The sequence below is a fragment of the Tachyglossus aculeatus genome, unplaced genomic scaffold (assembly GCF_015852505.1).
Source record: "Tachyglossus aculeatus isolate mTacAcu1 unplaced genomic scaffold, mTacAcu1.pri SUPER_30, whole genome shotgun sequence".
NCBI lineage: Eukaryota > Metazoa > Chordata > Mammalia > Monotremata > Tachyglossidae > Tachyglossus > Tachyglossus aculeatus.
Genome location: NW_024044837.1, coordinates 6,755,918 through 6,770,664, shown reverse-complemented (window position 1 = coordinate 6,770,664; position 14,747 = coordinate 6,755,918). Strand labels below are relative to the sequence as shown.

The 14,747-nt window shown below is 54.9% G+C and overlaps 1 protein-coding gene across 1 annotated transcript; it reads left to right on the top strand.

Moving 5' to 3' along the window:
• The first annotated feature begins 4,837 nt into the window (after positions 1 to 4,837).
• Positions 4,838 to 9,066, top strand: LOC119921828 (NANOG neighbor homeobox-like). Its single transcript, XM_038741850.1, has 6 exons — positions 4,838 to 4,848; positions 4,978 to 4,981; positions 5,169 to 5,229; positions 5,329 to 5,642; positions 8,457 to 8,537; positions 8,914 to 9,066. The coding sequence occupies exons 1-6, from the start codon at positions 4,838 to 4,840 to the stop codon at positions 9,064 to 9,066; spliced, it is 624 nt and encodes a 207-aa protein (XP_038597778.1).
• The last annotated feature ends 5,681 nt before the right edge of the window (positions 9,067 to 14,747 follow it).

Here is a 14,747-nt window from a genome sequence, read left to right as displayed (position 1 = left end):
GGCAACCGCACTGTGGATGCCAGCCTACACCCCACAGGGCCGTCACTAATGGGGCTGGATGCCGCAGCTGCGGCGCATAGGGAGTTCCATCTCCAGGCTACCTCGCTCCGCCGGCTGTATGGGGTCACTAGAGAGGAAGCCTGGTCTATTGTCCGGCGCTGTACTCGCTGTCTTCCATTTGCCCCAAGGCCGGCAGGGTCGACGGGAGTGAACCCCCGGGGGCTCACGCCGAACGAGCTGTGGCAAATGGATGTCACCCATTGGGGGACCTCCACGGTTCATATAACCATTGACACCTTCTCCGGATTCATGCTGACGACACGCCAAGCCGGAGAGGCCGCAAAACATGTGCAAAACCATTTGTACCATTGCTTTGCCTCTATAGGCACACCCCAGGAGATAAAGACCGATAATGGCCCCAGTTATGTCTCCAAAGCCATGTCCCTCTTTTTCCCCTCCTTTGGCATCTCCCATATTACCGGGATACCTTACAACCCCAACGGTCAAGGCATAGTGGAAAGGGCAAACAGGACGCTGAAAACTCTCCAGCAAAAGCAGGGGGTGGGGAAGCGGGTCACGCAGTGCGCCCTAGACAAGAAAACGTACACCCATAACTTTCTTTCCGTCTATCGGGAGACGGGAATCTCCCCCGCCATGCGGCAACTCTGCCACACGTCCACGACCATGAAACCCCGGCGCCACCACCCGCACGCACGCACTACGGGGCGAGCGATGTGGCGTACTGTGGAGGGCGATTGGCACGGTCCAGATCCGGTACTAATTCGGGGTCGAGGATACGCTTGTATCTCCACAGGTGACGGCCTCGTTTGGATCTCTTCGCGACACCTCCGCCTCGTCGAGGAAGACGATGCCCAGCCGCAGGGGAAGTCCCAGCGCCCTGATTCCCCTCCTCCTCCCCCTCCTTCCCCTTCCCCTTCTTCTCCCCGGGGGCGCGGTGGGGAGGGAGGCCGGGACACGGATTAACTGGACTGCTCTGGTAAATAGCCACCTAAAGAATGTTGAGGAGCAGAGCGGGGTTTGGAGGTGGGCCCTCCTCGCCAATGCGCCTTTGTTACGCATGGTCTCCTGGAAGGAGGACTCCCCCCATCTCTCATTCCAGGGGACCGTGACCAAGCGTCACGGGCCAGCACCGGGGTCGGTCCCCGGAAACAGACCAGCGTGAGATCCGTATCCGGGGCGCTATCTTGCGCAGCACTGGTCCCCCCATATGCTGGTACACCGGCAATGGGGCTTTCTCGAACCAGCCCGAGGTAACCCGATCTTGCTTGCGGTTGCTAACTTTCACTTACACACTGGAAGTCAACATACCCCAAGGTCAGGGGCACCCCACACACCGAAACCTTACCCTTCTGGGGATCCACGGCACACTTCAGTGCACCCCCAACGGCAAAGAATCCAGCGAGGTAAGCGGGGGGTACTTCGGCCATATCCGAAATGCGAGCTCGCTCCCCGGTCCCGAGAGGAAGTGCGCCGAGGGTCGGGGTGGGGTTTGGACGCCTCTAACTGGCTGTTCCACGGGCATATTCCGCTGTATTCCCCATAACGGAAACGGTACCCTCCTGCTCACCTCGGACAACCACATTAGGAACCACACATATACGGAGGCGGCCGCGCCAGGGCTTTATGCGCTACCGTGGGGGACGCGCCACCCCGGTCTCTGGAAAGCGTTTACTTCCCTACGCTCTCCCACCGCGACCGTCAGGGTCCGCTCGTGCGCCTGCCCTGACGGGGCGACGTGCCAGGACTACCCTTTCTCGGTGTATCGTATTATTTTCCGTGAGGGTCTGAACGTTTCCCTGCACTCGCAGGGCAATTGTGCCGACCGTGATTATGCCTTTCAAGGGAACGCCCGCATCCCTGCCCCTTACGCGCTTATAGCCTGCCCGAGTACTGACCCCAGCTGGAACCTTACCGCCTCCCGGTCGGCTTATGGCGACTTCTCCTTGTCCACCACGGGTTCCTCGCGATGCGTCCTTATATCTCGGGCGCGACCCATGACCACGGAGGGTGCGGCAGATTACGCTGTTTGGCTGGTCCGGCGGCCCCGCTACACCCTTGTACCCGTTAAGTCCGCTGACCCTTGGTTTTCCCAGCCCTCCGATCATCGGTGGCACACCCTAGCGACCCGCTTGCCCGGCTTGCGCACCCGCAGGGAATTATTTGAGGCCATACTGGGTATCGCGAACCTCGCGTTTTCGGCCTTCCAGGAATGGCAGATCCAGAGTCTGTATGATCGGACTGGTTTCCTCGCGTCTCAGCTCTCGGCCTTCATGCACTCCACCCAACTGGCGTGGGGGGTTCAGCGTCACCTGGACGCTTCCCTGCAGCAGGAGCTGGTCGGCCTTGAGCATGTGATCGAGACGCTCGGCGACGAGGTTCGTCTCCTGTCCCTACGGCAGGCGGTGAAATGCGACTACCGGTATCGGCATGTCTGCGTGCTTCCGCTCCGCTGCAACGCCAACAATTCTTCATTTCCTGCCTCCTGGGACGGAGTGAAGAAACACCTGGAGGGACTCTTCCTGGCCGCCAACGTAACCGGCGAGTTACAGGAGCTGTGCCACCTTATCAACGAGCTCAACGCCCAGTCGCTGCCCTTCCCCAAGGCTTGGGACGACCTCAACCGCGGGGAGGACGCGGTGGAGGAACTCTGGGACTGGATCAAACGTGTGACGCCAGGGGGATTGGCCCCTTGGCTGGTCTCGATCCTTGCCGCCACTGGGGGGGTTTTGCTTTTGCTCATGTGCCTCCCGTGCCTTCTTTGTCTCTTTTGCTCCATTGTTGCCCGGGTGGTCCGCGAGCTTAAGGTCGAGATGCCCTTAGCGGTCCCCGCCATAACGGGAGGGGGACACGTAGGGAGGGGGGGAAGGCGCTGAGACAGGGAGTATGTGCACACAAACCGTACCCAACGGCTCAAGGCCAAACAGACTCAACAACAGGAGATAAAGAGACCAGGGCAAGAAAAACAAGCTTGCACCTGCAAGGCTCGGAGGCAACCTCAAGGCCATATCCGCAGCCAGCGATGGTTGGCAACGGGTGGCTGGGGGCGAGCCAGAGCAAACGCTTCGTGACTGGACAGAGCTGTTGCTAGGCTAGTGGCTGGAGGGCGGTGTGTGCTACATGGCAAAGCCTCGATACGCCATCCCCCGAAAAAACCCTGCCCCCGGGCAACGGGGTGTATAAGAGACGAACAAGACAAGGGGGGCGCGCGCTCTCTCCCTCCCTCTCTCTCTCTCTCTCTCTCGTTCTCTCTCTCTCTTTTAACCATGTAATCGCTGATAGCAAATAAACGGCAACCAAGCTTTGGACCTCTGGCTGACTCTTCCTGGTGTGAACGCGCGGCCCGCATCCGGAGACGTCCGAAGACCCGGAGAGGGTAAGACCCCGAGAGTTGCCCCCGAAACCGCGGGGAGCAACGCGGGGGGGGGGGCACCACAAAACCGTCAGGGGGCCCCCCGACATCGAGGGGGACCCTTTCCAACCTCTTCGGGGTGGTGGAAAACCCCCGGGTCCGGGGGCACCCCAAAACCGGTGGTGTACCCCCAAACCGGCGGGGGGCCCACATTACAGACGAGGAACCCCCCCACCTCCACCCCACCCCCAAACTAAAAGACGGGGGTCGGGGGAGCGGCCGGCGAGAGACAGCGGACAGACGTCCAGCAGGTGGAGGTGGAGTTGGGGGTGTTGGCAGACGGGGTGACGGGGTACGGACGTGGGGTGGGGGGCCGGCGGGGGCCGGCCGCGACCTTCCCCGGGGGTACCAGCCGGCAGGGTCACTTGGTGGAAGTGGTACCGCAAAGGGGTCAGATTGGCCACCCGCGGGCGAGGCAGAGTTCCACGGACCCGGCCTGAGAGTCCGAGGTGTCCCGCGGCCGGTGGACCTGGGATTATTTCCCACCCTCGTCCAGAAATGTACCTGCAGATCTATGGGGAGCTAGCTGGTCGCGCCACCCGGGCGACCTGGTGCAAGTCGGAAGGCGAAGGTGTCCGATCTGCTGCCTCCAGGGGAGCCGGAGTTCCACGATCGCGGCCTGAGAGTCAGGTTGCTCCCGCTGCCGGACCACCGGGGATTATTTCCCACCCTCGGCCAGAAAAGTACCTGCAGATCTCTGGGGGAAGCCGTTGGCGCCGCGGTGGCGCCAGCGGGCCCTGGCCCGGAAACGCCTGGAACTCGGCCCCGGACGCCGAGGGCCGTCCGCCCCCGCCTCGCCAGCGCCGCCTGGCGGTGGCAGACCGAAAACAACAGGCCAGAAACGGGGTGGAAAAAGAAGGGGAACCGCCTGTAGCGGTCCTCAGTGCCCGCGGTGGCCAAGGCGGAGGGGAAGGAGCCCGGCCTGAGATTCCGGCGGCCCCCGCGGTGGGGGGTCACCGGGTGTGAGTGCACACCCCGGGCCGGGGAGCTGGCGGCAGACCTAGGGGAGCTGGCCGAAGTCCACTGCCGGGCTGTACCTCTGTGCTGTGAGATCCGCTCCGGGGAGCGGGGAAGCGGGTCGTCCCCAGTACCGCGTGCCCCCCACCGCGGGCCAGGCGGCTAGCCCCGGCCCCGGAGCGGGGCAGATGGTGGTAACCGCAGGACCGCGAACCGGGGTGGGGGGAGAGGCCGGGACGACCTCCCCTCCGCGGCCGAGGTCCACCGGCCGCGGCCCCTTGACTCGTGGCGGAGGGTACAGCTGCCCATCCGCCCGCCCCTGGCCCTCTTGCTCCACCCGGCGGCCCTGGGGCCACGGCGGCTCCACCGGGCGGGAGTCGGTGTGGGGGGGGGGACCTGTGGGGGCCGGCTGCGACCTCACCGAGCCGGGGACCGGCCGGTCCATCCGTAATGTCGACTCGGTAGGAAGTGGAACCACGAAGGGGTCCGATTCGCCGCCCGCGGCCGAGGCAGAGTTCCACGACCCTGGCCTGAGAGTCAGATTGCTCCCGCTGCCAGACGACTGGGGATTATTTCCCACCCTCGGCCAGAAAGGTACCCGCAGATCAATCAATCAATCAATCAATCGTATTATTGAGCGCTCACTGTGTGCAGAGCACTGTACTAAGCACTTGGGAAGTACAAGTAGGAAACATATAGAGACAGTCCCTACCCAACAGTGGGCTCACAGTCTAAAAGGGGGAATCTATGGGGGAAGCCCTTGGCGCCGCCGTGGCGCCAGCGGGCCCTGGCCCGGAATCGCCTGGAATTCGGCCCCGAACTTAGGGACGTTATCGATCAGGGTGAGGGCTGGGTACTGGGAGAGGGGGATTGGTCCGCCCTATTCCATGTCAGGCGTTTCCTGCTTCCTCCACTTACTGTTCGCTTTTTGTCTCTAATAGCGCCCTTCTGCCTTCCGGAACTGCGAATGGCACCCCCAGATCAGGCACGTGGGTCCGGACCTTCCTCTGGGCTCATCGGCATTGCTAGGAACAACGACGGAGGTGATGGAATGGAAGAAACAGAGGCGGAAGAAAAGGAAAGGAACGCAGCCAAGAGGAAGAGGGACAAGGTGGTGGTCAACAAAACCCCCCGGAATCGTCCTGTGAGCAAATCCATTATGGAAGCCTTGTGGACGACATTTAAAATGAAGCATCAGGTCAGGACCGCTGAAGCAGTAAGACTGGCCGGAGATTTGGCGATCTCCTTTCCAGGGGTAAGAAGCCTGCTTATCTGTGGGCTTGCGCTCCCTCAGGTAGTGGTCTAGAGGAGTGCACTGTTGACCAGTGAAGGAAGCAGGAACGGGTGTGGTACCAAGAATCCATCGTCTATGCAGAATTGTGGTTCCTTGGCCCTTCTGCCCACATCCCACATCCATCTATCTTTCAAGATGCTTTTCTTTCGCTCTCCCATCTGCCTCCTCTCCCCTGCTCCACACGCGATATCATCCATTTAATAATAATAATAATGGCGTTTATTAAGCACTTACTATGTGCAAAGCACTCTTCTAAGCGCTGGGGAGGTTACAAGGTGATCAGGCTGTTCCACGGGGGAGCCTCACGGTCTTAAACCCCATTTTACAGATGAGGGAACTGAGGCCCAGAGAAGTGAAGTGACCTGCCCAAAGTCACACAGCCGACAAGTGGCGGAGTCGGGATTTGAACCCATGACCTCTGACTCCAAAGCCCGTGCACTGAGCCACGCTGCTTCATCTGACCACATAAGGTAGTGCCCACGGCTTCAACTATCATCTCTACGCTGATGACACCCAGATCTACATCTCTGCCCCTGCTCTCTCCCCCTCTCTCCAGGCTCGCATCTCCTCCTGCCTTGTCACCCTTCGTCCGGGAACGGGTTCGTACAGTGATCGGCGAGGCGAGAGAGAGAGAGAGGCCGGGGACGGAAAGCCTAAGTTTTATATAAAATTTATTCCGTGAGGTGAATTGAATTTATGTAATTGTTTAGGCGCAATGGATTGAGCTACCCTTTCGGGAGGAATATAATCAATTAGCAATATTAGAGCTTCCCTACACGGGAGGAACACAATCATCCATTAATCGCGCGTGGGTGAGGTGGCTAACTCTCACCCATGTGCACTTCCCACTAGGGAAGAATCCACTTACTTTCCCACATGGGAAGAGTTCATTACATTACCCGCGCACGTGGTAGGCGGCTACCTCTCACAATGTGCTCTCCCTACATGGGAGGAATCCACTCATAATTCCCATCAGCAGCGGGGCACCTGGGTCCCACCCACGAGACACTCACCCATCCCGCGGCCCTTGCCTCAGTGTGTTGTTTCTGGTTGTAGAGCGGGCATCTGGACTTCTGGGCAGGGAGAGACACGTGGGCTGCTGCTGCTGCTGCAGCGGCTGCTCCTGCTGCTGCGTGTCCTGGTGTTCTGACCCCGAAGGTCAGAGGCGACAGGTATTTATTGCCTGTGCCCCTAGGCCATTCCAGCTTCTGGCCTCAGTCTAACCAATCTCTGCCCTCCCCCCTCCTCCATACCTAATTTGATTGGCATGGGGGCGAGGGACACCTTCTGTATTCCCAGCTTGGGCTGTCAATCTGGCAGATTTGGTCGTGGGGGCGGTATCCCACCCTCACTTCCGAGTTCCGCCTGCTGGCTCAGGCGGTCACGAGATAGCTTTTGACCTTGAGATGGCCGGTACCCAAGGGTCACCTCGGGACATGCCTTCAGGACATCTCCATCTGGATGTCTGCCCGCCACCTAAAACTCAACATGTCCAAGACTGAACTCCTTGTCTTCCCTCCCAAACCCTGCACTCTCGCTGACTTTCCCATCTCTGTTGACGGCACTACCATCCTTCCCGTCTCACAAGCCCGCAACCTTGGTGTCATCCCCTACTCCGGTCTCTCATTCACCCCTCACATCCAAGCCGTCACCAAAACCTGCCGGTCTCAGCTCCGCAACATTGCCAAGATCCGTCCTTTCCTCTCCATCCATACCGCTACTGTCTGGACTACTGCGTCAGCCTTCTCTCTGATCTCCCATCCTCGTGTCTCTCCCCACTTCAATCCATACTTCATGCTGCTGCCCGGATTGCCTTTGTCCAGAAATGCTCTGGGCATGTTACTCCCCTCCTCAAAAATCTCCAGTGGCTACCAATCAATCTGCGCATCAGGCAGAAACTCCTCAACCTGGGCTTCAAGGCTCTCTATCACCTCGCCCCCTCCTACCTCACCTCCCTTCTCTCCTTCTACAGCCCTCCCCACACCCTCCGCTCCTCTGCCGCTAAGCTCCTCACCGTACCTCGTTCTCGCCTGTCCCGCCATCGACCCCCGGCCCACGTCATCCCCCGGGCCTGGAATGCCCTCCCTCTGCCCATCCGCCAAGCTAGCTCTCTTCCTCCCTTCAAGGCCCTACTGAGAGCTCACCTCCTCCAGGAGGCCTTCCCAGACTGAGCTCCTTCCTTCCTTTCCCCCTCGTCCCCCTCTCCATCCCCCCCATCTTACCTCCTTCCCTTCCCCACAGCACCTGTATATATGTATATATGTTTGTACATATTTATTACTATATTTATTTATTTTACTTGTACATATCTATTCTATTTATTTTATTTTGTTGGTATGTTTGGTTTCGTTCTCTGTCTCCCCTTTTAGACTGTGAGCCCACTGTTGGGTAGGGACTGTCTCTAAGTGTTGCCAACTTGTACTTCCCAAGCGCTTAGTACAGTGCTCTGCACACAGTAAGCGCTCAATAAATACTATTGATTGATTGATTGAAAGAGCCTCTACTGAACTGGCTGGAAGGGAAGTCGTGGCCTGGAGAGGTGGTTGTTCATCAGCTCCCAGGAGTCTGAATCGCGTCTTCATTTTACAAGATGAGGCCAAATGTTGCCTCTTCCGGGAATCAGTTAGGTTTGCTCCCGCTCTGTCTCCAAACTTCCCTGTCTTCCTTCACAAACACACTCATACACACAAATACACACACACACACACACACACACACACACACACACTTATTTGACCCAAACTGAACCGATTTTCTGTTTACTTCCCCATCCAGGTTACAGCCTGGTTCCAGAGCACCAGAAGGAAACATCAGGAAATGGCTAAGGTCCAGAAGAAGGCGACAAAGTCTGCGCAGGTGAGTTATTATGGCAGAAAGTCTGTCCCTTGCAGCAGCCGAACCCGAATCGCAGAAAAAGAGGAGGAAATGTGTGTGGAGCGGCAAGAGGTGATTGGAGCCTGAGGGCGGGAGGGGGACATGAACTTCACGCTGAGGTAAAAGAAGAGATGTGTCTTTGTGACCCGCAAACTCGAGATACTGAAAGGGAAAACATGGTATGGAGGCTGGTTGCAACATTCCATGGACTGAGGTCTTAGGGGTCAGGAAAAGAGATGGGGGGTGTTGGAGGGTTGTTATGAGATCTCGTGATCCCATGGGGATAGAGGGTGTTATTACTTTCGTGGTCTCTGAACGCTAAGCCTAAAGTTTGTGTTTGTCCCCGGTCTGTTCTTAGGATGAAGTCTTCCACAGCCCACTGCACGTGCTCCCCTTAAAACGGATTGGGAAGGGCAATTCCTTCTACGTCTCCAGCTCCGCGCCCCAACACAAGCCCAGAGGGATTCAGAAATCCCACCACCTCCGGTTCTTGAAAACACAGTACCATTGACTCGCGTCTGGAACGCATGCCCCCGTGTCTCCAAGATCATGCAATTAGCAACTGTGTCCGAGGGGTGGGATATTCAGGTATCAGCGTGACTTGGTGGAAAAAGCACGATACTGGGAGTCAGAAGAGCCAGGTTGCAGTCCCACGTAGACCTCATTCCTGTTGCGTCATCTTGGGCAGGTCCCTTTTTTTCTCCGTTTCTCTTTCCCCACTTGTGAAATGGGGACAAGAGTCCTGTTCTCTCCGCAAGCTCCGGCTCTCACCCCTCCCGCAATGCTTTGCCCTCTCTGGCCTGACGAATGCAGAGATGGACCTGAGGCAGCATGAACCGCACAGAGGAGCTGTCAGAGCACTGACTGCGGAAGCCTAAACCATAATTCCCCCTTCCTCGGAGTTCAGTTCGAGGATCACTTATACACACTTCAGTTTCGGAGGAAACCTCGTCCCCCTCCCCTCACCGCCCCAGCCCTTGTTCTACCTGGGTTCCTTCTTCGCATAGTTCACGGAAGGTCTCTCTTTCGCTCTACCCCAGAGCTGCCCCCTGCTCGCTCCATCGGGCAATCTGGGAATTCCAATTCTGAAAACGTCAAACATAAGCCATTGAAAAGGGCAGACTTTGACATATCTTCTTGAAGGATTTCACCCGATTGAAATTGCATCGTGAAGGATTTGACCTGAATAAAAGTTTTGTAGAGGAAATTGCTCTAAATCACCGTTGGCTTCCAAGTTTTATTCTAAATTGAAACCATCGCTTATTTCCCTAGGTAAATGTATAAACTACACAATCGAATAAAATGTTTCTTAATGTTAATATTTGCCTCATTTTTTGTCTTTTTGCAACCTTTTCTCAGAACTCATGAAGCTTCCTGGAGGAAGGACGGGGAGGGAAGGGGAAGGACAGCGGGAGAGGGTGCCAATGGGAACTGGCCCTCTGTGCCAAGGTGACTCTGGGCATCGGCCATCCCGAGGTCAAAATGCCACCTCTCATGCACCTTCTCTGGTCAGAGGGGAGCAGGGCGGAAAGATAGGTGTCCCTCACCTCCGTGCCGACCAAATTAGGTATGGAGGATGAAAGGGGTGGAGATTGAGCAAGCAGAGGATGGAAACGGGAATGGCCCAAGCCACAGGTGATGTAAATACCTGTGGTCTCTCACCTTCGGGGGCAGAACACCAAGACACGCAGCAGCAGGAGGAGCAGTCGCTGTAGCAGCAGCAGCAGTGGCCCTCTGATCAGAAGGCCAGATGCCCGCTCTGCAACCAGAACCAACACACTGAGGGAAAGGGCCGTGGGACAGGTGAGTGTCTTGTAGGTGGGAACTAGATGCCCCGCTGCGGATGGGCATCCTAAGTGGACTCCTCCCATGTAGGGAGAGCACATGGTGAGAGCTAGCCGCCCGCCACGTGCGCAGGTAATGGAATGGATTCGTCCCGTGTGGGAAAGTAAGTGGATTCATCCCGAGTGGGAAGTGCATATGGGTGAGAGCTAGACGCCTCACCCATGCGCGATTATCGTATGATTATGTTCCTCCCGTTAGGGAAGCTCGAATATTGATCATTTAATTACATTCCTCCCAATAGGGAAGCTCTATGCATTGCGCCTAAACAACTAAATAATTCAATTCGCCTCGTGGAATAAATTTTGTATAAAACTCAGGCTTTCCATTCCAAGCCTCTCTCTCTGTCTCTCTCTCTCTCTCGCCTCGCTGATTACTGAACGAACCAATCCCCGGACGGCGGGTGACACGCCCCAACCTGTAAATTCTCAATACGCTTTGAAACACTTATAACGCCTGCAACCAAAAAATCTTTTTCCTTTCCACTCTGAACAATTCCCCCCAGTCTGTATTCTCATCTTTAGCTTTGGCATTTATTTCATTCAACCGTATTTATTGAGCACTTACTGTGTGCAGAGCTCTGTACCAAACGCTTGGTATGTGTGTGCATGTGTTCATAACCCCAAAGCATCCCGGATGGGCTTGAGCCGAGCATTCATTCCTTCATTCAATTGTATTTATTGAGCGCTTACTGTGTGCAGAGCACTGTACTAAGCGCTTGGGAAGTACAGGTTGGCAACATATAGAGACGGTCCCTACCCAACAACGGGCTCACAATCTACAAGGGGGAGACAGACAACAAAACAACATGTGGTCAGGTGTCAAGTCATCACAATAAATAGAAGTAAATCTAGATGCACGTAATTGACAAAACAAATAGAATAGTAAATATGTACAAGTAAAATAAATAGAGTGATAAATCTGTACAATATATATATATATATATATATACAGGTGCTATGGGGAGGGGAAGGAGGTGGGGTGGGGATGGGCAGGGGGAGAGGAAAAAGGGGGCTCATTCTGGGAAAGCCTCCTGGAGGAGGTGAACAGTGAGTGAGGGCCCAGAGGTGGTTGAAAATCAGGGGCAGACCCCCTCTGCACTACCAACACTTGGGCTCCTCAGCGATAGATAAACGCTCAGGAGAGTACAGTGCAACAATAAACAAACACATTCCCTGCCCACAGCGAGCTTATAGCCTAGACGGGGAGACAGACATCAATATGAATTAAAAAAGAAATGACAGATGAGTCCATACGCTCTGTGTGGCTGGAAGGGAGGATGAGTAAAGGGAGCAAGTCAGGACAACACAGAACGTAATGGAAGAAGAGGAAAGGAGAGCTTAGTTAGGGAAGGCCTCTTGGAGGAAATGTGCCTTCAATAAGGCTTTGAGGAATGGTGGTGGAGGAGGTAGGGTAATTGCCAATGGGATATGACGCAGGAGGGCATTCCAGGCCAGAGGCAGGACATGGGAAAGAGGTCGGCAGCAAGATGGATGAGATTGAGGTACAGTGAGAAGGGTGGCATTAGAGGAGTGAAGTATGCGGGCTGATTTGTAGTAGGAGAGTGACAAGATGAGGTAGGAGTGGGCATGGTGATTTAGTGCTTTAAAGCCAATGGCGAGGAGCTGTTGTTTGACACAGAGGTGGATGAGCAATTCCTGGAGTTTCTGGAGGAGTGGAAAAATATGGCCTGAATATATTTGTAGAAAAATGATCCTGGCAACAGAGTGAAGTATGGGCTTTTGTGGGGAGAGGCAGGAGGCTGGGATGACAGCAAGGAGTCTGATAAAGTAATCCAGGCTGGACAGCATAAGTGATTGGTTTAACAAGGTAGCAGTTTGGATGGAGAGGAAAGGACATATTTTAGCGATGTGGTGAAGGTCAAACCACCGGGATTTAGTGATGGGATGTCTGAGAGAGAGGAGTCAAGGAAACCACCGAATTTACAGTCTTGTGAGACAGGAAGGATGGTGGGGTCGTTTAAGGTGATGGAAAAGTGAGTAGGTCGACAGGGTTTGGATGGGAAGATCGGAGTTCTGTTTTGGACACGCTGAGCTTGAGGTGTTGGGAGGACATCCAGGTAGAGATATCTTGAACGCAGAAGGAAATGTGTGACTACATGGAGAGAGATTAGTGATGGAGATGGAGATTTGGGTATCAAACACGCAGAGGTGGTAGTTGAATCCATGAGAGTGAATGAGTTCTCTAAGGGTTTGGGTGTAGATGGAGAATAGAAGGGGACCAAGAACTGGAACTGTGAGGGACACTTTCAGTTAGCGGGTGGAAGCCAGAGGAGGACCACGCAAAAGAGACTGAGAATGGGCGGCCGGTGAGATCAGAGGAGTAACAAGAGACAACAGTGTGAGTGAAGTGGACATTGGATAATGTTTTCAAGAGAACGGGGTGGTCAACAGTACCGAAGGCAACCGAGAGGTCAAGGAGGATTAGGATGGATTTGGCATGACAGAGATTTATTCATTCAATCGGATGTACAGAGCACTGTACTAAGTGCTTGAATCATTGGTGACTTTTGAGAAGGCAGTTTCTGTGGGGTGAAGGAGACGGAAGCCATATTGGAGGGGGTCAAGGAGAGAACTGGAGGAAAGGAATTTGAGACAGCAGGTGTAGACAACTCGATAAAGGAGTTTGGAGAGGAACGGTAGGAGGGAGATGGGATGATACCTGGGGGGAGCTGAGTGGTCAAGGGAGGGTATTTTTAGGGTAGAAGAGACACGGGCATGTTTGAAAGCAGTGCGGAAAAAGCCATTGGAGACCAAACCATTGAAGACGGCTGTTAGGGAGGGAAGAAAGGGAGGGGGTAAGTGTTTTGTTAAGATGCGATGGAATGGGTTTGATAGTGCAGGTTAAGGGGCTGGATTACGAGGGAAGGCAGGAGATCTCCTCCAGAGATGCTCCTCGGAAAGATGGGAGAGTCGAAGAGGGGGCAGGAGGGGTCATTATTGAAGACAGTTGGAAGGCTGCCCAGGAACATCACAGAAACCCCGATTTGTTCCAAATTCATCTCTGTGGATGTTCCATATTACTGCCCCTTCCACCACCACATGGTCCCCTACCGCAGTGCTCCAAATTGAGGAGCTTGGATAGGACAAAAGACGAATAGTGGCCTATTGGATAGAGCACGGGCCAGAGAGGCATAAGGACCTGGGTTCTAATCCCAGCTCTGCCATTTGTCAGCTGTGTGACCTTGGGTAACTCACCTAACTTCTCTTTGCCCCAATGATCTCATCTGTAAAATGGGGATTAGATTATAAGCCTCATGTGGGACAGGGACTGTGTCCAGCCTGATTACTTTGTACCTATCCCAGTGCTTCTACAGAAACGCTCTGGACATGTCACTCCTCTGCTCAAAAATCTCCAGTGGTTGCCTATCAACAATCGAATTAAGCAAAAACTCCTAACTCTCGGCTTCAAGCTCTGCATCACTTCTCCCCCTCCTACCTCACCTTCCTTCTCTCCTTCTACAGCCTAGCCCGCACACTCCACTCCTCTGCCGTTCACCTCCTCACTGTGCCTCATTCTCGCATGTCCCACCGTCGAACTCTGGCCCACTTCCTACCTCTGGCCCGGAGTGCCCTCCCTCCACACACCCACCAAACTAGCTCTCTTCCTCCCTTCAAAGCCCTACTAAGATCTCACCTTCTCCAGGAGGCCTTCCCAGACTGAGCCCCCTTTACTTCTTCTTATCCTCCTCCTCCTCCCCGCCCTCCATCTGCCCTGCCCCTTTCCCCTCCCCGCAGCACTTGTGTATATTTGTAAATATTTATTACTCTATTCATTTTATTAATGATGTGTCTATAGCTATAATTCTATTTATTCTGATGGCACTGACACCTGTCTACTTGTTCTGTTTTGTTGTCTGTCTCCCTCTTCTAGACTGTGAGCCCGTTGTTGGGTAGGGACCGTCTCTATATGTTGCCGGTTTGTACTTCCCAAGCACTTAATAGAGTACTCTGCACACAGTACGCACTCAACAAATACGATTGAATGAATGAATGAATACAGTGCCCGACATATGGTAAGCATAAAACAAATACTACACATACACACGCAAAAATGTGCCGACTAGAGCTGAAGAGGGTGGACCCTTGCAGCAGTACCCCGAGCCTAGGGATGCCTAGGGAACACTGAGTGGGAAGGGGGGCAGAGTTTTGTGCAACCCAGGTAGGCCTTCTCTTTCCCATCCTGTGCCAGCCTCTTCCTGGAGATGAGAGGGTTAGCAGAGGCAAGACCTTCAGAGCTGGGGGTGTTCCATGCAAGCACCACCCTGAAAGAAAGGAGAGTGGTCACTAACAGAGGCAGAGTCCTGATGATGACTGCCACCCGGAAAGA

Bases quoted from the DNA above. Each gene is read 5' to 3' on its own strand.
- LOC119921828 (XM_038741850.1), top strand. The intron at 5,230-5,328 runs GTGAGGGCTGGG...TGTCTCTAATAG, and splicing joins TAGGGACGTTATCGATCAGG to CGCCCTTCTGCCTTCCGGAA. The intron at 8,538-8,913 runs GTGAGTTATTAT...GTCTGTTCTTAG, and splicing joins AGGCGACAAAGTCTGCGCAG to GATGAAGTCTTCCACAGCCC.